Below are 22815 nucleotides of genomic sequence, written 5' to 3'. Positions count from 1 at the left end.
TTTTCTTTCTGTCTTTACTACTTTTCTACTACTTCTATAATGGCCTCTCCTCTGCAGAGCTGGCTAGGCTTGTACCACCTCTACTCAAGCACTCCTCATTCACTTATCTCTCCTCCTCTCATCACCCATGTTATATCCAATTTACAGATTTTGCATAAAGCCACTAGGCTAAACCTCTCCTCAAGATGTCAACTGTCTGGAGCTTCTTCCTTCCTTGCTCATGTCTTTCCTGATATGTGCTAACTGGCAACAGTTTATGTGGAACAATAATGGCATCAGCTTCATCAGTTTCAGACAGTCTATGAAGGCCATAGGTACTGCCCCTTCCACCAGACCCAACAAATAAAAAAGAAAATGATTTATATACTTGACATAAGCAAATTTGTATTTAAATAAATTACAGAAAGGAACCCCCCCCCCCCAAATCATTTTCTTTTTCTTTCTTGAAGCTAATTGTTTGTCTGAATATATATATATATTTAACATCATTTGTTGCTATAGCAGAAATTATAAGAATTGATACTGAGTAAGCCTGAATGGAGTTCTAAGTCCTTTGAGGATTGATACAATAACTAAAACCTCATAAGAGATATATATTAAATGAACCAAATAACTCATTCCCAATTTGTTAGTAATACTAAATTAAATTATTCAAGATACATTATTGAGGATACTGCACCTTTCTTACAGACTCAGCAAATAAGAAAATAAAAAAAATAGCAAAATAATAAAAACAATAATAATAATAATAATAATAATAATAATAATAATAACAATAACAATAATAATAATTATAATAATTATGATAATGAAAATGATAATGGTTTCAAATTTTGGCATAAGGCCAGCAGTTTCGACGAAGGGGGTAAGTTGTTTACATTGATCTCAGTACTCAACTGGTATTTATTCTATTAACCCCAAAAGGATGAAAAGCAAAGTTGACCTCAGCAGAATTTTAACTTAGAATGAAAAGACAAACGGAATGCTACTAAGCATTTTGCCTGGCAGGCTAATGATTTTGCCAGCTCACCATTATATAATGATAATAATAATAGTGATAAATGATAATGGTTTCAAATTCTGGTACAAGGCCAGCAGTTTCAGGAGAGGGAATAAGTTACTTACAGTGCTCAAAGGATATTTATTTTATCAACCTGAAAGGATGAAAGGCATAGTAGACCTTGTGGAATTTGAACTCAGAATGTAATAATGGACAAAAGGCTGTTAAGCATTTTGCCTGACATGCAAACAATTCTCTGAGCTTACCACCCTAATAATAATCTTTTCTACTCTAGGCACAAAGCCTGACATTTTGGGGGAGGAGGCCAGATGATTAGATCAACCTCAGTACACAACTGGTACTTAATTTATCGACTCCAAAAGGATGAAAGACAAAGTCGATCTCAGAGGAATTTGAACTCAGAATGTAAAGATAGACGAAATACCGCTAAGCATTTCGCCCAGTGTGCTAACATTTCTTATTTCTTTATTCCTTACAAGGGGCTAAACATAGAGGGGACAAACAAGGACAAAGGGATTAAGTCGATTACATTGACCCCTGTGCGTAACTGGTACTTAATTTATCGACCCTGAAAGGATGAAAGGCAAAATCGACCTCGGCGGAATTTGAACACAGAATGTAAAGACAGACGAAATACCACTAAGCATTTCGCCCAGCGTGCTAATGTTTCTGCCAGCTCACTGCCTTCCACCCTAATAAAGATTTACATAACCGACATGGACAAATTTAGTATTTACATAAATCCTAGGACAAAAAAAAAACAACCAACAACCGGACCAAATTTTTTTTTTATATTTCTTGCAACTAGTTGTTTTTTTCTAAATATAATTAACATTATCTGTTGTTATAGCAGAAATATAATATATTATAAGTATTGAGATGAGGTAACCTTGAATGAAATGCCAAGTCCATTGAGGACTGACATAGCTACTAAAATCTCATAACAAATATGTTCAATGAACTTAATAACTCATTCACACTTTGTTAGTAATATCAAATTAAATAATTCAATATATACTCTCAGAATTTTATGTACTTCTGTCTTTCCTACACTACAGCAAACATACATAAAAATTCTCCTGCAAATATTTTATACAAATGAATGCTTCTCATATTTCTATCTTGTCAATGATGTAATTTAAGTGATTAGTGCTTGCTATTAGTTAAACAATTTGAATGTAATGTGTCAATATTGGGACACTAAACATTAATTGTAACAAGGCTTGAACTGTTGACCATGCAATTTGTAGTCTAGTGCCTTAATTTCTCACCTACAATGCCTCATAAATGAGTTAGAATCAACATTTGATATATATGCATGTATGTGTGTGAGAGAGTGTGGTGGTGTATATAGATATGTATATTTGTGTTACCTTGTCTTGTCATAGAATGATACTTGTGAATAAACATCATTGTTATACAGGGAGAATCATTGGTTACCAATATTCTGTAAAATCATGTCTGAGTAGGGGGAAATATTACTTTGCTTGGAAACAGGCTTGAGTTGGTGATAGGAAGGGCATGCAGCCATAGAAAATTTACCTCTATAAACCCATGTCAGACCCATGCAAGCATGAGATAGTGAACATGTAAGTTTTTTTCCAAGTTTAATAAAATATACACCAGTGATGTTGTGATTAGCTGGAGGGACATGAAAAAGAGAGGAAAGACTGATCGAGGAATATGGGAGGAAAGATATTTTGATATGATTGGAAAAGTTGGATGGATGGATGGTGGGGAAAAAGCTGTTGTTCTCTTTATCAGTAACTATATCTTTATAAGCATTGTCTGGAAATGACTGCAATACAATGACAGAAATCAGTCATACACACACACACACACACACAGTAGCAACATGAACAAAGTAAAGAGTTGTCAATGCATCTTCTAGACTGAATATATTACAATATTATTGTTAAGGCTGACTTCACTAATGTAATGGAAATATAATCAACTTCTATAATATATAACAAATGTGTCTATATTATATTGTATAAAATACACACATACACACACATATACATATATAAAATGTTTATAGTTTTGGAATTTCATTTTTTGTTATGAATTTCAATTTTTCAACATTAGTCATAAAAAGCTTTTTAATGAACCAAACCAAGCCCCTTAATTAAAAATAAAATTACTTGTGCATGAAAACTTATTGGCAACTATACTGCTTTGCTCTGATAACATTTAATTTGGCTAACAACATTAGGTTTGATATAAATTTCCTGAGTTTATTTCTTTTTAAATAACTTTGTGACAGGTCATGTGTAGTATATAGGAAAATAAGTGAAGACTATTTTGTTTTTTTTTCTTTTAAATCTAAAATGATACTGTATTTCTTTGAAATAGGCACAGGTGTGGCTGTGTTGTAAGAAGCTTGCTTCCTGACCACATGGCTCTGGTTTCAGTCCCACTGCATGACACCTCTAGCAACTATAGTCATGAACAGATCAAAAACTATAGTCATGAACTGATCAAAAAACCTTGAGTGAATTTGGTAGATGGACACTGAAAGAAGCTCATACATATGTGTGTGTGTGTGTGTGTTAGTCACCCACCACCACTTAACAACCAGTGTTGGTGTGTTTAGATTCCTGTAACTTAGTGGCTCACCAAAAGAGTTTGATTAAATTTTTTTTTTAAAGCACTAGGATTGATTCATTCAATTAAACATTCTTCAAAGATAGAAATATGAGATGCATGGCCACAATCTAATGACTGAAGCAAGTAAAAGATATGTATTTCTTTGTCAATTTTACATCCATTTTTGCATGCTAGCATGTGTTAGGTGAATATACATATTATTGTTTTTACAGCTTGATGCCTCACTTGCCACTAACCCTTACCTGTTTTTAAGTAATGGAGTTTTTATTCCACTCATTTTTAAAATTACAGGCCAACTGACTGAATGATTTGTTGATAAGGAAATGCCAACAAATGTTGCTCAACGACATTTTTGAAGTACTACATAAATGCAGAATGTAAATATTCACTTAGATATATATACACACACACACGTGCATATATATATATGTGTGTGTGTGTGTGTGTGTGTGTGTACACACGCATACATGTATACAAACAAACTTTGTACAGTTTCTGTCTACTGGATTCACTCACAAGGCATTAGATGACCAAAGATTACAACAGAAGACACTTTCCCAAGGTACCATGTCGTAAGACAGGACCCAAGACAATATGGTAGCATAGTGAATTTCATAACTACATAGCCAAACAAAGCACTTTTTTTTTCATTTAGAAACACAAGAAATTATATTGGACTAGCTTGTTTCTCAACTCTTTAGCATTCAGATTATTCTGTCAAATGTATTGTTTATTCACATTGTTTTGAATCAATAATGCAATATCTCATAACTAAGATTACGATGATGTGATTGTTTATTTTTAGAATAACATTATAAGGAAGTTGTGAGAGGTCAGATCTGGTTAGTTTAAATATAAAACAAGTAAAATATTTGGGCTTGGACATAGCCACTTTAAGTACTAAAGTCTTAAATCACCCACCCTTACTGTAAATAGTTACCAGTGGTCAATGAGGAAACTGCCTATCCTGTTTACCATATTTACAAAAGGAATATCTTTGATATTTGCTTTTTCTCTTATCTTTATTTGAAGCTAGTGAGTCAAAGTTATATTTGCACAAGCTGTTCAAAACATTTCCGAGTTAAAAATTTTGCTTGGTGTTATTACAATTTGACATAGGATGCTAACAAGTCATTAAACTAACAGTTAATAATGATCCATCAACATAGTGATAAGAATGCAATATATCAACTGGTCAAGGCGAACAAAACTGCCAGTCATTGTACTCCAATAAGTCATTTTTGATAAAGAAATCATCCTTAGCATCATTATTATACTTATCTTTATCCAACATACTTTGCATCTGCTTTTCTAATTAGTAAGGATAAAACATAAGCAGAGAACAGCCTTTTCCCCTTCCAACTTTTCTAATCAGATCAAAATATCTTCCCTCCCATATTTCTCAATCAGTCTTTCCTCTGTTTCTCATACCCCTCCAGCTAATGACACATACTCACCCACCATACATCCTCCTCTATTTGCACTATATTATATATTCATACAATATAGTCATGTTTCTGGCATGCACAACCAATTGTCCTATAATACAAAGCCATATTCCAGGTTCACTTGCACTTAATGTGTCCATCAAAATTACACTGTATCACTGAACATCTACAGCACTGGCTAATGAAAATACTTTCTTTTACATTTTATTAAGTCATTTATTTTTTTAAAATTTATTTTAGCAGTACTAATTTATGCCATTCCCCAGATTTTCTTTGTACAAGTTAGAATTAATCCCAGTAAGGTTTACTTATATTTTCCTGCTCTTTCATACTTCCATTATTTTGGGAGTCGTGGATTTACAGAATCCAACTCTGTATGTTCTGCCTTCAAATCCCACAGGGGTCCACTCTGCCTTCCGTCCCTTCAAGCTTGATAAAATAAAGTTCAAGTCTCAACTCGTCAAAATTGCTAGCCTTGAGCCAAAGCTAGAAAAATTATTTGAGAGTGGGTTAGCATGAGCACCACCCATTATTTTGAACAGTTTTCATTAGTTGCAAATGAGAAAATTGCTCACACTGGGTAAAGAACCCCTTTGGTCATGAATGACCATGGGATTGCACCTAGAAAGTTACCCTCCAAGGCATAAGTCCGGGCAAGGTTGATTATAGAAGACCAGCAGTTGTTCATACATACAAGCCTCCCCTCTCCATGCCACCAATGTTATCCAAGGGAAGGACAAAGACTGATACAGCTTGGCACCAGTGACGTCACAACTCACCTTCACATGTGCCTGCTCTACCTATCAAATATACAATGGTAAAAATGAATTTTGTCCTTGATGTCTATCGTAAAATTATTTTAAACAACTGAATTATAATGAATTAGAAGAGTATCAGATGAAATATCTTGTAGTATTTGGTTGCATCTAAGTTTTAAATTGAAATCCTGCTAACATCAACTTTGCTTTCATTCTTGCAGGGGCAATAAAACAAAGTACCACCACCCTAACTACTAGGTCACATGCCTTCACTACATACTTATTCATAGAATGTCAGTGTGGTAGTGGTATGATAATGGTGAGCATGCAGATGATTATTTCAGTGTTGGAAAAGTGATGATAATAGAGATGCTGATGATAACATTGATTTCAAAATTTGACACAAGGCCAGCAGTTTTGGAGGAGGGGGCCAAGCTGATTAAATTGACCTCAGTGCTCAATTAGTACTTATCTTATCGACTCCAAAGTGATGAAAGGCAAAGGCAAAGTTGACCTCAGTGGAATTTGAACTCAGAATATCAAGACAGATGGAATGCCACAAAGCATGTTGCCTGGCATACTAATAATTCTGCCAGTTCACAGTACATGTGATAATAACATTAATGAGAGTAATGGTGGTTGAATGGTAATGATGGTGTTGATAGCAGTAATAACGATGGTGGTAGTTTTGGTAATGATAAGGATATTTAATTCAAATCTGCAAAACTAATTACATTGCAACTACAATACATTGATGCATAAGGATGTTGGATGTGCATCCTGTTAAAAAACATTGCTATTTTAAGTCTTGAGGGGGAAAAAAGCAAAAAGCAACATAATCCTGTTTGAATAAACTCAAAGTAAAGATGATGATAGTAACTTCACAGTAACATAAATGCTGGTGCTTAACTTTCAGCATCTGAATCTGGTCACTACTGATTTCTAATATTGTTATAAGGCCAAACACTTTAGGGAAAGGAGACAGTCAATGAAATGGTAATGTTGACTTGGGCAGTATTTGAACTCAGAACATAAAGGGTCAGAGTTAAATACAAATTGGCATTTTCCACCACTCCAGTCAATCTTGAAAGAGATATGTAGATAAGAATGAAAACATATGTGCCAGACTACATCCAAAGATTCCGGCTATAGCCATTTCCCTAGAGTAGCTTAGCAGTTACAGAATGGTAATTTGGAAGATGCAAATGATTATAATGAGTTTAGAGGAACTGCCTCAGAGCAATAATATTGCTGAGCTAATTAATAATTTTAAGGTGAATGAGAAATGAAAATATCATTAAATCTGGTCAGTTGGGATTATTGTCAGGGAGGTTAGGAGTTCCATTTCTCGCTTGAAATTCACTGCTGCCTTACAACTAACACAAAAAGAAACGATGAAGAACATCACCATCCCTTTTCTATAAATCAGAAACCATCATATTTAATTATGCAGCTTTTTACAATAAAAAAAAAAAAATAAAAAAAAAAAAAACAACGCATTATTAGTGATTTGTGATTTGCAATTTTAACATAGTTCTAGATGTTCTCTATTGGCTAAAGAAGTTGTTGGATTGCTGTTTTCTTTTACTTTTTTAATGTTGATCTAGGAAGAATGGGTTGTATCCAAGACCTCTTTGCAGGTCCTCTCAGAATAGTGATATTGATATAGTTGACGCTCTTCATGAATGATTGTTGGGCAATATCTATAGAGAAAACATGGGTGGCAAGAGAATTAAATGTCTGGTCTGAGTACTGGCAACAGTAAAGGCATTGATCGACTACAATCTCTCTCTCTCTCTCTCCCTCTCTCTCCCTCTCTCTCCATATATATGTATATTATTTTGGTCAAGTCAATCTCTTGCTGCTACAGTTTCAGGGAAGTTATAACTTGCCTTGAGGTCCTCCTCACACACAGGCAAATCTCAGAATGGCAAGAGACTTACTTGACCTTAATAAAATATATAATTAATCTCTATTATGTAGAGTGCTCATTCTTACAATAGTCAACACTAAGATATATATATATTTGTTTTGCAAGATTTTTTATGTGAAATCGTGTGTTGAAACAGACGTTGTTGTATTTGGGGATGGTCATATTGCCAGTTTAGCCAAATAGGATTAATGTAATGTAATGTAATGTAATATAAAGCTGAAGCAAATTAACACCAAATATACAGTGCGTGTGTTTTTATTGGCTAAATTGGCAATATGACCATCCCCAAATACAACAACATATATACATATATATATATATATATATATATATATATAATTATGTGTATTTCTTCTATCTTAATGAATAAAAATTCTTCTGATAGAATAAATGGGTTAATAGAAACCAATGTAGCAAAGAACACAAAATAACTGTGGTTTAGTTCCTGTTTTTAAGTCAGGAACTCCTTGAAATTTTGGGTATTTGAGTATATTTAAGAATTTAAGGATTGGAGAAAACGCATGTTATAATTGCATACTTTATTCCTACATATGTTTCAAAGGATTACAACCTGTGTGGTCCATAGGGATCTTTGATATTAAAATTGTAACCTTCTCATCAGGGAAAGCATGGGAATCATCTTAAACGTAAGACATATATATATATATTACATCATTATATCTTTATGGCAAATTAACAATACGTATTTCTGTTAGATGCTAAGAAAATGCTGGCTGTGAAGATAAAAACTAGGAGTTGAAGAGCTGAAATCTCACAACTGGAGACACCAATGAAGGCAAAAATGATAATTCATACATATCTATTACAAGCTTCAAATTGTTTCTTTTAAGCAAGGTTTGTTTGACTTCTTGCTTTAGTCAACAAACCTGGAAAGAAAGTTCCTCAGTTAAGACTTCATGGTTAATTAAGAGTTTAGAATAAGTAGCCATAAAACACTTGCTTTCACAATCCTTGTAACTAGAAACAGGAAGGCGGGAGGGCAAGAAACATGTAGTCATACACCCTGCTAGAAATAACAGCCATATCATGCTTGTACTGCATTCTACTATTGTCTTAAAGAAAGACATGAACATATAATCCTAAATGCATTGTACCTTATACAAGGATGGGATGGTATGTTCACAATCTGAATGTCCTTAATCATAGGTCTTGTCAATCAGAGATGACCTGGGGCTAAAGAAAAACACTCCCCATCCCTATCACCGACACACAATTGTAGGTATTTGTAGAGACTATCCGACACATCTTGGAATATAAGAAATAAAATTTAAACAAAGGAGAACAAAGACCATGCCAGTGGTAATAATAGGAGTATCATCCCAGATGGTGAATTATAGATGGTTTCAAAAACACATAGAAAACAAAAAAAAAAACAAATTAATTCTAACTTAATTCTTGAGCAACCATTCATAATGATTGACAGCTCTGTGGTGTTATTAAAAAAGTTGTGAAAAAGAAAAGAGGAAAAAAATATTGTAATAATAATTTAAAAAAAAATTTCTTTCAAGAAGTTACTCTATTTCCTTCACATATTGGTTGTAGATAGATCTAAATAAGATAACATTATACCTTTTTAGATATTAATGAGAGATAATGTGATACTGTTTCTTTTATAATATGTTCCGGTAAGATGAATTATTTTGTTCTGAAAGAATAATTATAAAAGGGAAAAAGGAAAATAGAATGAAAAAAAAAATACAAGAAAAAAACAATCAGTAAATTTAGACAATCATTCTATACTTTTAGATAGAGGTATAATGAGAGAGAGAAGGATGATAAGCATCTCTCTCTCTCTCTCTCTCAGCACATGCACACATATATATTTATAAGGGTTTGGATGTGGAGTTCTTTGAGAAAGGGTTTAATAGCTGGATGGATTTCCTGTCGTCAACTCTTACCTAGTAACAAATTAGGGATTTATTTTAATCTACAGATGTCATTTCTGAAAGTGCAAAGTGAATAGTTTTATGTCAGCAAAAGAATATCAACATTACCACTACTTCACTCAAGTAGTGACAAACATACATACATTAGGTCTCTTGTAGTTTCCATCTACCAAATTTCCTCACAAGGCATTGGGTGACTGAGAGCTAAAGAAGACCAAGTATTGAGACCGAACATGAAACTACAGGATTAAAAAGTAAACAGCTTAGCCAAACAGCCAAGTCTGCAGTATGAACACACACACATGCACACACATACGTATACATATTGCATACATAGGGCATGAAAATAAAAAGTAGAAGGAAAGAAAATAAGAAAGATAGATAGAAAAACCAATGTTTAAAGGTAAAAAATACAGAAGTATCAAGGTAATAACAAATTTGCCCAGTTTGAAACTCTAGCTTATGTCAAACTCAAAGAAAAAGTTGTTAAAATTTTTACTTAAGAAACTCAGCAAAAAATAATTGAAGAATCTACGAATAAATATCAATGCAAAATACTTTGGAAAAAAAAAGAGTCTTGTTTGAATTGTTTTGCAAATCAGAAATAAAATCATGACTTAAACCAGTAATGATTGCCAAAACATATGATAAACAACACTGAAGCTCTCAAGAAAGGTTTGAAAAAATAGTCGTTTAACATAACAATTGTCTTTTAAACACTTGCTTGAAATTCTTTCAAAACAAGAGGATAACTTTTTGAAGGCAATATAACAAATGTATGTCAGAATTATCTGCTATAGTAGTAGCAGATTGAAAAGCATGCAGGAAGATTAAAACTGTTTGTTACCTCTACTCAAAGTATTTGAAGTGGGTTAATAACACAGGAACCCACAAGCAAAATTGGATGTTGATAATTTAAAATACAAAAGAGAAAAAAAAACACTTTTAAAAATTAATCAACTTCAGCAGGCAATGTATGTCAAGTTCTTTGATATTCCAAAACAATTTTTTTATGATTGCAGATAAAATAGCATTGTGTTTTTTTCATATATATATATTTTTTTCCTTTTGAAACATGAGTGTAACTTCAAGATTTTCACCTCTACAAAAATGGATCTATAATGGACTATAAATATTGAGAAAATATGAAGAAAAAACATCACATAGTTTCTCTAAGTTTTAGAATAAAGTAATATATATATACATATACATAATATATATATATATATATATATATATATATATATATATATATATATATATATATATATATATATATATACACATATATATATATATGGGTGCAGTGATAAGATTTTCAACTCTTGGAAATGAATCCATAATGGAATACAAGCACAGAAAATATGAAAAGAAAATAAGTTTCTGTAAGCTTCAGATGGAAGTTACACACACATACATGTATATAAACTTATAAAATATATTTGAAACATATTTGAACCTTAAAAGGCTTTTAGCAGCAGTTTTTCAGAGAGAGAAGATTCTTGCTCAAGTCAGAATGGAGTCAAAAGACCATAGTCATCTTAAGAGCACTCCTTATTGGACAGGTGATTCTATTTTGAATTTTTCAGCTCTCTTCCCCACCAGATCCCCTTTGTGGAATGAAATACCTTTCAAACATATTTCAACTTGTTTTAAATTTGTTTACACTCAGACACAGCTTTGCATATCTACGCATGAATTTGTTCTATCTTGGCAACTAACATGTACCATCGGTCAATATTATTGACTCCCACTTATGCATACCTTTCCTTCATTGGACACTAAACTCGGCTTGCGAAGACCTGTTGGGCCAAGTGAAATCAAAATCATGATGGCACCTGTACCAGTGGAGCGCTAAGAGCACCGTCCGAGTGTGATCATTGCCAGAGCAGCTGTCTGGCTTCCATGCCAGTGGCACGTAAATAGCACCATTTGAGCATGATTGTTACCAACGTCGCCTTACTGACCCTTGTGCCGGTGGCATGTGAAAAAAACATTCGAGCAAAGTCGTTGCCAGTGCCACTGGACTGGCCTTTGTGCTGATGGCATGTAAAAGCACCCATTACACTCTTGGAGTGGTTGGCATTAGGAAGGACATCCAGCTGTAGAAACTCTGCCAAATCAGATTGGAGCCTGGTGTAGCCATCTAGTTCGCCAGTCCTCAGTCAAATCGTCCACCCCATGCTAGCATGGAAGGCAGACATTAAACGATGATGATGATGATGATATCTTATAAAGGTAATTTCACTTCCAAGTCAAGTTGTCGCTCTTTGGTATCTGATGCTGAGAGAACTAAAAGGTTCACAATACATCCTTCAGTTTAGTTGAAGGTGCTCTGAGCAACCTAAGGTGTTTTGACACCATTTTGTCTTAAGCAAGTCTATTTTTTTTTTTATGGCAACAGCAGTGAAAAATCTTTTAATGGTTTAAATATCTCTCAAATATATTTGATTTTGTTAATTTATTCTCAGTCACTGCTTTATGTATCTATACACGAATATATATATTTAGCTTCTTGATAATACTAAGAGAAATATTAAGTAGAGTAATAGGTAATCCCATAAGGAATTTCAAAATGTAAATTTGATGTCATCTCCCAATATAGCTTGTGTATTTTAGGGACCTTGAACAACATACTTCACTCTATGTCCTACCATGGTATAACAACTAAACAACTGACAACTCAACACTTCAGAAACCCAAGGAAATCCCAAATTATAAACCAAGTTTTCAGTCTCATACAGCTTGCAGCAGTGGAATGGGCACAACCCCATCCTCCAGAGCAAAGCAATAAAAGAAAACAAATTGCACAAACATTAAAAAAATTACATTAACTCCATGTAATTTCTAGATGACACTCAAGGTTTCATCCAAGACAGCAGATCAACTTCATTCAGCCATGATGACTGTGAGCCATAAACAATTGTTTCTCAGTGAACCATAAAAAGTGTTCAGCATAGATATGTGGCAGCAAAAACTAACACTAACATTTATTTAAGCATTTGGTGAATAAGATACTGAACTATTAAAGCAAATTACTATTTAAACATAGCCATTATGTTGCATTCAATACACATTACATAACTCTGCTTTGTTGATACTCTCATTCAAACAAACTATTAACACTAAGAAGGCTATCTATGTGTTTTCTGACAGTTTAAATATGAATATATAATATATCTGTAAAAATTCAGACTCTGGTAAAATAAACGAAAGAAAGAGAGAAGAGTAAAATTATGGAAAGCCAAAGAAAATGGCAAAATATTTCAATATCTTGATAAGGCAATGATTGTCAATTTCCATTTCCAGTTAAGCTGATTTTAGAACTGGTCAGGTCTCACATATTGATCTCGGCTAGAAGAGAGATCAATTTATTATTGTCATTGTTATTATTATTATTGTTATCATTATTAATAGAAACCAACTTGCATCAATGTATTAAACTATATACCAATCCCAGTCCATGGTTGAATTGTTTGCAATGGGAAGTGTATTAGCTTAAAAATATTCATATAGAAAATAACCAAATTTCAACGATGTCAACAACAACACAGATATCATCCAAACCATGCTCACAAAATAGAAAAAATTAAAAAAATAAACAAGTAAAAAGAGAAAGTGAATGGAAATTATTGGCAAACATATAATAAAAATCAATTCTATATCTCTGAAATCGTAAACAAACCAGAATGACTTATAAGAAAAAAAAAATTGAGATATACACATTTTCTGATATATATATATATATATATATATATATATATATATATATATATATATACATATATATATACATATATATATATACACACACACAAAGATACATACACATAATGTATATACGTTTATACACACACACACATATATATATCTACACACACATATATATATATAGATATATACATACATATACATAGATATATACACATACACACATACATACATACATACATACGTACATACATACATACATACATACGTAACTGTGGAATTGCTGGAATGGGGGAAGAAAATAAGTAGTGTATAATAAACATACGAAGAAAAGGTGATGTGCATTATTTAATTTCCTGGAAACTCTTAACATTTAGATGACTTGAATCCATAAACACAGAACTTGTACCAAATCATACATACATGCTATACACAATCTATTTACAGACTCATGCTGTTTTGCTTAAAACAAAACTCACACACACACACACACACACACACATATTTTAAAAGAAATCTGAATAAGAAGAAGAAAAAGAAGCTTTTATTTTTCTCTTTCATTTAGAAATTGCTCACAATTATTTTTACATGCCAGAATGGTTTTTGTTAGCTATATAAGCTTTGAAACATTTCAATAAATTGCTACTTAAAGGGAAGTATTTTACAGCTTGACAATCTGTCTCATATCAACTATTAAACTGTTTAGTGAAATTAGTCCATTTTTATTCTGACTTTCAATTTTGACTGTTTCAAGTGCCCTACACATACACACACATAAATGTACATGTGTGTGCACTTGTGTATGTATATATATATATATATATATATATATATATATATATATATATATAAACATACACACACACACACATCATACTTTGAATGATCTTTTACACCTCATCTCCCTATTGTAAAGTTGCTACCTCAAGGTTTGTTGTTTTGCACCCAGTACATGCTGCAAGTGGTTGGCATTAGGAAAGGAATGCAACCATAGAAACCATGCTGAAGCAGATACTGGAGGAGGATGCAGTCCTTGGATACCACTGGATCTGGTCAAATCAGCCAACCTGTAGCAGCATGGAATGTGGATGCTAAATGATGATGATGATAATGAATGACGACAATGGTTACGATAATATATTACTGCATTCGATTATTGGACTGTGGTCATGCACATCACTTACATGGATTTCTTTTTTTTTTTTTTGTTACTGTACTGACACCCAGCTAAGAGCTTTGCGTGAATCACACCTTTTCACTGACATACAAACAAATAAACAAACTGAGGTTTGAGAGGTGTACTTTGGACATTCCATCAAACTCTCCAGACCTTTTACCATGCAGTGTAATTTTAAAACTATTCTGTTTAACTTTTCTTCCCTTCACAGAATTCATACTTTTCCCTCTGTTTCCTATTTCATTTTAAACCTTTTCTTGCTTATTAAAACGGTTCACATTCCTATGTTACTTTGTCACACACTTTACATATATCACAACCTCCATAATGCCCTTTTCATCCCTTTTCATTCATCAATATCTTTTTACCCCTTCAGGTAGTGAGCTGGCAGAAACGTTAGCATGCTGGGCGAAATGCTTAGCGGTATTTCGTCTGCCATTATGTTCTGAGTTCAAATTCCGCTGAGGTCGACTTTGCTCTTCATCCTCTCGGGGTCAATTAAACAAGTACCAGTTACACACTGGGTTGATGTAATTGACTTAATCCTTTTGTCTGTCCTTGTTTGTTCCCTCTATGTTTAGCCCCTTGTGGGCAATAAAGAAATAAGAAACGTTAGCACACAGGAAAAAATGCTCGGTGGTATTTTATCTGTTTTTACGGTCTGAGTTCAAATTCCACCGAGGTCAACTTTACCTTTCATCCTTTGAAGGTCGAGAGATTAAGTACCAGTTGTGCACTGGGGTCAATCTAACTGACTGGCCCCCTCCCCAAAACTTCCGAGCCTTGTGCCTAGAGTAGAAAAGAATATATTTTTACTCTTTGCATTCATACTCAGTCTCACCTCCACACATACATGCTTTCTTGTCACCCACATAACAATTACACATACACTCATATACACACACTCACACATACTCTAAACTACACCACTATACTTCCACATTTGCACATCTCGACACACAACTTGCTAAAATATACAAGCACCATTCCCCCACTTATGCCTACTTACTTTACTCAGAACTCTACTGCCTGGGTTACTTTGAATGAGTACATGTGTGTGTGTGTGTGTGTGTGTGTGTGTGTGTATGTATATATATGATTCATCTGTGTTGAGAAATCTGTATTTTATTTAGTGGCCATTGCATTGTTGATAACACATTTCAGTGACCAAAATGTTTTCTAATTTGATTTGTCAGGTCAACCTCATTAATTGGTTATAATCATAAAATATTTTATATTGACACAACTTTGGAACTGTGAACCATTAAAGGGAAGTAGATAAGTTTCGAACTTGGTAACTTGGAACTCTCAAATTTAATACAGTATTCACCAAGTCATTTAAATACAAATATCGATCATTAAAAATCTCCAAAGTTTTTTTTTTTATACTTTATAAAACATGTTTCTACACTTTCACCAACGGAATATGGTTAAAATACCATTTATTTTATTTTATTTTGGTTTTATCTGTTTACATTTATTTTTGAAAAATCACAATTTTTGTTTTCTTAGTTTTTTTTTAGAAAAGACCTTATTTAATCATGCAGTAGATTATAGAGAAGAGAAACCAATTTTTGAAGCTGAGACAGCCAAAATATAGAGTAAAAGATTATTTATTTTTGCTCCACTTTCTAACCTTGGTTATGAATTATAATTCATTAGAAGTTTAAAAAAAATTGGAATGAAAGAGTGACAAAGAGCAGCTTTTCAGAATGGGTAAAAAAAGGAAAATGATAAACAAATCATTTAGCTTAAGGCATCATTATGTTGGCTGGTTATTAAATCGTTGGCCATATCATTAACTATTGGTGTGATGATGGAGATGCAGAAATCCACTGTTGAAAACCACTCAATGAGAAACATAAGCAGTCAACAGTGGAGAAAAAATATACAATTTCAATAAGTAATCAGAGTAATGAAAATGTCACTAACTCTTATTATTTTTGTTTGTGTTCAGTTTTAGAAAGATTTATTGAAAAAAACGATGGACAAATTTTGTAAGAGAAAATGTAGGTTCAGCAGAATAAACTCCAAAATATTACAGGCACTTCAGTTCATTGAACCAAAGAGGAATAAAAGACAAAAGCTAGTAATAATAATCATGGTTTCAAATTTTGTCACAAGGGCAGTCATTTTGGGGTAGCGGATAAGTCGATTACATCGACCCCAGTGTTCAACTGGTACTTATTTTATCGACCCTGAAAGGATGAAAGGCAAAGTTGACCTAGGTAGAATTTGAACTCAGAATGTAGTGACGGGGTGAAATGCCACTAAGCATTTTGTCCAATGTGCTAACAATTCTGCTAGCTCACTGCAAATAATAATGATAATAATCCTTTCTATTAAGGTGGTGAGCTGGCAGAAATGTTAGCATGGTGGGCAAAATGCTTAGTGGTATTTCGTCTGTCTTTATGTTCTGATTTCAAATTCTGCCGAGGTTGACTTTGCCCCTTTCGTCCTTTCGGGGTTGATAAATTAAGTAAGAACCAGTTGCGTACTGGGGTTGATCCAATCGACTGGGCCCCTCCCCAAAAATTTTGGGCCTTGTGCCTAGAGTAGAAAAGAATAATCCTTTCTACTAAAGGCACAAGGCCTGAAATTTTGGGAGTGGAGACTAGTCGATTACATTGACCCCAGTGTTTCACTGGTACTTAATTTATTGACCCCGAAAGGGTGAAAGTGTTTCACTGGTACATAATTTATTGACCCCAAAAGGGTGAAAGGCAAAGTCAACCTTGGTGAAATTGGAACTCATAAGCATTTTGTCTGGTGCTCTAATGATTCTGCCAGCTCGCTGCCAATAATAATAATATTAGTAGTAATAATAATGATGATTTCTTTTAAGTAATTGTTTCTCGTATGAACACAAGGCCTGAAATTTGGTGGGAGGGGCGAGCCAATTACATTGACCTCAGTGCTCAATTAGAACTTATTTCATTGTGCCTGAAAAGGACAAAAGGTAAAAACAAGCTCACTGAAATATGAGCTCAGAATTTAAAGACAGACAAAATGCCACTAAGCAGTTTGTCTGGCGTGGTAACGATTCTGCCATCCCACCACCTGAATAATAATAATAATAATAATAATAATAATAATAATAATAAGCAAATAAATAAATAAACCTTATTTGCATTTGAACTTAAAAACCGATTTAGCATCTCCAAGCATCCAATCCAACTCTCTGATGTATCAGTCACTTCAACTGTATTACACAGTGTAATCATAAATGTGAATGTGAGTTTCCCTAGAGGCTTTTAAGAGTCAGTATTTATATTCTGTTTTTAGGATAATAAGCAACTGAAAGAGATAAGTTTATCTCAAGTAACCTTCTCAAATAACCTGGGTACTACTTATTCCCAAAAGCTAGATGAAGTGAGGTGTGTAAACTTAGGCTTAACAACTAAAATACAAAATGCTTTCAGTAATTAACTCCAAAAAATGTACCACGAGGGAAGGAATTACTGTTAAGAATTACTTCAATGAACTAAACTATTGATTTAACAATTGCGCCTTAAATAATTCTATTTTCTACAGCAAACTGTGTTGTTTTTATTATGCTTATCAATTTCATAAATAAGTTGCTGTCAAATATTGTCTAACACATATCTACATGAAAAGAATAAGAAAAAAAACCTTTTAAATTAACCAAAGTGATGATAGTGCTGATTTTGTTTTTCTTGTTTGAAAAGCCCAAATTTTTCAATTCAATTCTGGAGATAATCTTAAATTTTAATGAGAAATCGATTCTTATTAAAGCCCCTACCTCTCATCAAATATTATATTTTCAAAGAATGCTTCTGCATCTATTATACATACATACATACATACATACACACATACATATACACACACTCACACATATATATCATCATTGTTGTAATGTCTACTTGTTCATGCCTGCATGGGTCAGGTGGAATTTGTTGAAGCAGATTTTCAATGGCCAAATGTTCTTCGAAGTACCAGCCCTCATCTGTTTCTAACCAAGATAATATATCCCTATGGCTGGACATGTTCTCATAGAATATTGGAAATGAAGGCCTCTGCAAGTATCACACAATATCAAAACAAAGAGACACACACATACACAGATATATATATATGAACAAGAATGTGTAGTAAGAAGTTTGTTACCTAACCATATGGTTCCAAGTTTAGTCCTACTGTGAGGTACTTTGGGTAAGTGTCTTCTACTATAGCCTCAAGCCAATCAAAACTTCATGAAAATTTAGTAGACAGAAACTGAAAGAAGCCTGTTGCATACACATACGTGTGTGTGTCAGTATTTGTCCCTCCACTGCTTGACAACCAGTGGTGGTGTGTTTGCATCCTTGTAACTTAGCGGTTCGGCGAAGAGACTGATAGTATAAATACTGAGCTTAAAGAAAAAAGTTAGTACTGGGGTCAATTTGTTTAACTAAAAAATTATTCATGGTGGTGCCCCAGCATGACCACAGTCTAGTGACTGGAAACGAGTAAAAGATAAAATGTAAACATGGCGACTAATATATTTGTAGTGGAAGGAATCCAAATAATTCTGATGTTCATGCATTTTGAAATCCTGCTGGATAATGTAGTCTAATATAAACTATTTTTGAATGAAAAAAGCAAGTTGATCATGGTTGGAATTTATTCGATGATAAGTCTACCAAACCAGAGGTGAATTGGGTAAAATACTATTATAATTACTACTAACAAGTTCACATTACCAGACTAAACTTTGGCATAATCCTCCAAACATTTGAGCCCCTTGACAACATTAATAACAGAAAATACCATTAACTATTTTAGAAAAGATGTCATAAATTAGACTGTTATTGGATATGCTCCATGCAATAGTTCAGTTTGATAGAAGCTGATTAAAGCTAACTGAAAGTAATAAAAATGATGATATACATTGAAGACACTTGTCTATAGTAAGGAAAGTATAATATTTTATTTGGTTATTAATCAATGTTTTTATATAATCTTACTGCAGTATTGCATCTGCATATCATTTTGTTTCTGTTATTCCATTTCTATTCCAAAAACTACATTCATTAGTAATATTGATCTTAATTTAAAAAAAAAATGTGTCCTCTCCATATGAACTGTAATATTATATGACATTATATATATATATATATATATATATATATATATATATATATATATATATATATATATATACATACATACACACACACACACACACATAAACAAAGAAGACTGGTTTATTATATGTACTTCATGCCATCATATATGACCAGTAAAAAGAGAAAACATGTTTCCAAATACACTAAGGGGTTAGTGAAGTGCAAGAGTTAGTAAAATGCTTTGGTTTCATAACATTAATTAGATGAGACATTTTCCTCAAATAGAATGTTGCATTCTTTTTATCCTCATCTTCACAATTGGGAAATGAGGCTTCAATGATTCAACACTATTGAAATGAAGCTTCAGGAATTCTTTGTGCCTTGCCTCCATGTAATGCATATATTTTTCTCAGCTTCAACTACCCAACTACTCCAAACTTTTGCTTTCCGTGTGAGGTCAGTTTGTAAGGGTTAGTAAAATCATGTAATTTTATTCCTATCTGTAAAAGCTTGGTGAAAAATGCTCGAAGTTGATTTGAACTCAAGATCTATAAACTAGTATTTCAATACTCTTATCTGTTCAACAATTTCACTAGGACATAATTATGACATTTGGTATGGAGCTTGAGGTGATAGAGTTCAAATTCCTACATAATCCTATATTTTGATTATTAATTAACAAATAGAAGAATCCTACTTCATGCTTTTCCTACCAGGAAATCTGTCATGCAACTCTTTAAAAAAATATATACATATTTAAACAAATTAAATAAATCTTTCAATTAATAAACTTAACCATTTACACACAGAGTGTGTTAGAGTATATTAATATAACTTTATTACACTTACCAAATGCTAATTTCAGAAGACAATAACTGTTAAAATTACCAATAGAATAAGTAATGGAAAAGCTAATAAAATCAAAATCTTCAATGAATGCAAACAATGATGATTATAATTGTAACTGAATAAATCAGCAACACTATTATACATTTATATCAGTTGCAAAGTAAATAACCGACAGTTACACATGCAGAATTTACATGCAAACCAACGGCGAGCAAATTGTAGTAAGTAATAACAACAAACAGGCAAGGATCTATTCAGATAGCCTACCTTTGTGCAAAGATGTGATGTACTCTGTAAAAATGAATAAATTTGAATCAACAATTAAAGAGTGCAGACAAATTAATTGATCTATATTAACAATGGTTAGTGTGACAGCAGTAAACCAAAAAGAATGCTGGCACTCACACACACACACACACACACACACACACACACACACATATTAATAAAGAAGACATAATAGAATCATCAAGAGCAAAGCATATAAGGCATGGTAATAAAATGGAAAGAAAAAAGAAAAAGAAAACACGAAATCAACTCCCTGAAGAATAAATTCAAGATACGACAGTTTTGTCTTACCTTATACACAATTTTTCTTTACTAGAATGATATATGAGAACAGACTTGTGGATATAAAAGGAAGAAAAATACCAAAAATAGAACTGACAAGCTATATAATTATTTCAAACAAGAGAAATAAATAGCATTGTATATTAAATGTTTGACCATTCATAATTGGTGACATCCACTGATTAGAGATTAGTTCTATTACCATCAGAAAAACTGGAAATTTAAATTGCAGTCTTCATATTTTCCCCCAGGGCATCACCAATGTTAGTCAAGAGAAATAGCTGTAACCAAGAATCAAAACCAGATTTATCTCCTATTCTACAATACTCATCAAAGTTGCACAGTAAAAGTTGTAATGTTTACTTCTACTCCCACCTCTCTCACAAACACACACGCACACGGTTACATACACACATTCAGTCACAATGGTATTGGACATTGTGTTCAAAGAGGGCTTTCTGGTGGTTGTCTATCTTCTTTTACCAGGGGATTTCTTTTATTCTGAGTGTATATAAATATATGAGAATTTCATAGAATATAGATTTTCATTCTACTCAACAAAAATAAAAGAGGCAAATATGGTTTCCATGAAGGCTGAAAATTCCATTTATTACTGTTTGAAAGTGTCAAGACCTGAAATAACCATTTTGTTGTAGTACATAACTAATGTTTGTTGGTTTGTTTGTTTGTTTGTTTGTTTGTTTGCGTGTGTGTGTGTGTGTGTGTGTGTGTGTGTGTGTGTGTGTGCACGTGTGCTCGCGCGCACACACATACACACAATGTGTATATATGAAAAATTCACTCCCAAAGCTTTGGTTAGCTTGGGGTAGAAGATACTTGCCCAAGATAGCTAAGCAAAAGCAAAAGAGGAAGATGTTTCTGCTCAGCTACCTGGTTTCACATTATGTCTATCTTTTCTTTTTTGTTTTCCTTTGCTTAACTCAACTTTTAATTTACTACACTCCCCTTTCATTATTCTTATCTTCCCTATTGCTTTGACTTTATTTTGCCATCTCTTTCTCTCCTTAACCCTTTAGCATTTAAACCAGCCAGATCTGGGCAAAACATTCTGCTTGTTTCATATTCAAACTGGCCAGATCCAGCCTCTCACACTTAACCTACAGTGACATTCTAAAAATATACTATCTCATCATTGAAATCTCAGATCCATGAGATAATGCATGATCAATTCAAAACAATGTGAATAAATAAGCATTGCATCTAACAGAGTGAGCTGAATGCTAAAGGGTTAAACATCACCACCCAGGTTATCTCCAATTGTCAGCTGATCTAAAAGAAAGCTACTCAATCAAATATGGATTTAAAGAAAATTTCATGGATGGATTTTCTGTTATCTGGCGAATGTAAACAAGAAACTCTGAGTAACAAGTCACAAATTCTCACATTTGAGAAAAAAAAAGTGTTACCTCACTACTGAGTACGTTTTTCTGCATTACAGTTTACATTTGTGGAAACATTACTCATCCATACATACACACATAAACAAATATACAAGTGCACACACACACACACACACACACACACACACACGTGTATACATATATATTAAATATAAAAAGAGAAGATGGAAAGTACCAACAAGAAAATTAATATTACCACAATTGTTTCATCTTCAAGATGCACTGCCATAATCCACATTGAACAGTGAGCATCATGCTATCGTTTCATACATTGCTATGTGTCCATGGACAGGTGTGTGGGCTTTTTCCCATGTACTGTTTGTTGTTCTGTGTCTGAG

The 22815-nt window shown here is 33.1% G+C and overlaps 1 protein-coding gene across 8 annotated transcripts in view; it reads right to left on the bottom strand.

The window, feature by feature from the left end:
- The window catches only part of LOC106871456 (protein sidekick-1), a 589083-nt gene that overhangs the window by 492091 nt on the left and 74177 nt on the right, over positions 1–22815 (bottom strand). For 6 of the 8 annotated variants that reach the window (XM_089352508.1, XM_089352475.1, XM_089352495.1 and 3 more), the window contains exon 2: positions 20754–20777. The exons of the other annotated variants lie outside the window; for them this stretch is intronic. In XM_089352508.1, the coding sequence (XP_089208634.1) occupies positions 20754–20777 (24 nt within the window). The remainder of the gene's footprint in view (positions 1–20753; positions 20778–22815) is intronic. 8 annotated transcript variants of the gene reach the window in all.

The sequence above is a fragment of the Octopus bimaculoides genome, chromosome 1 (genome assembly GCF_046866305.1).
Source record: "Octopus bimaculoides isolate indiv1 chromosome 1, ASM4686630v1, whole genome shotgun sequence".
In the NCBI taxonomy this organism is placed as follows: domain Eukaryota; kingdom Metazoa; phylum Mollusca; class Cephalopoda; order Octopoda; family Octopodidae; genus Octopus; species Octopus bimaculoides.
Note: the sequence above shows the minus strand (reverse complement) of the source record. Positions and strands in the feature narration are given on the sequence as shown.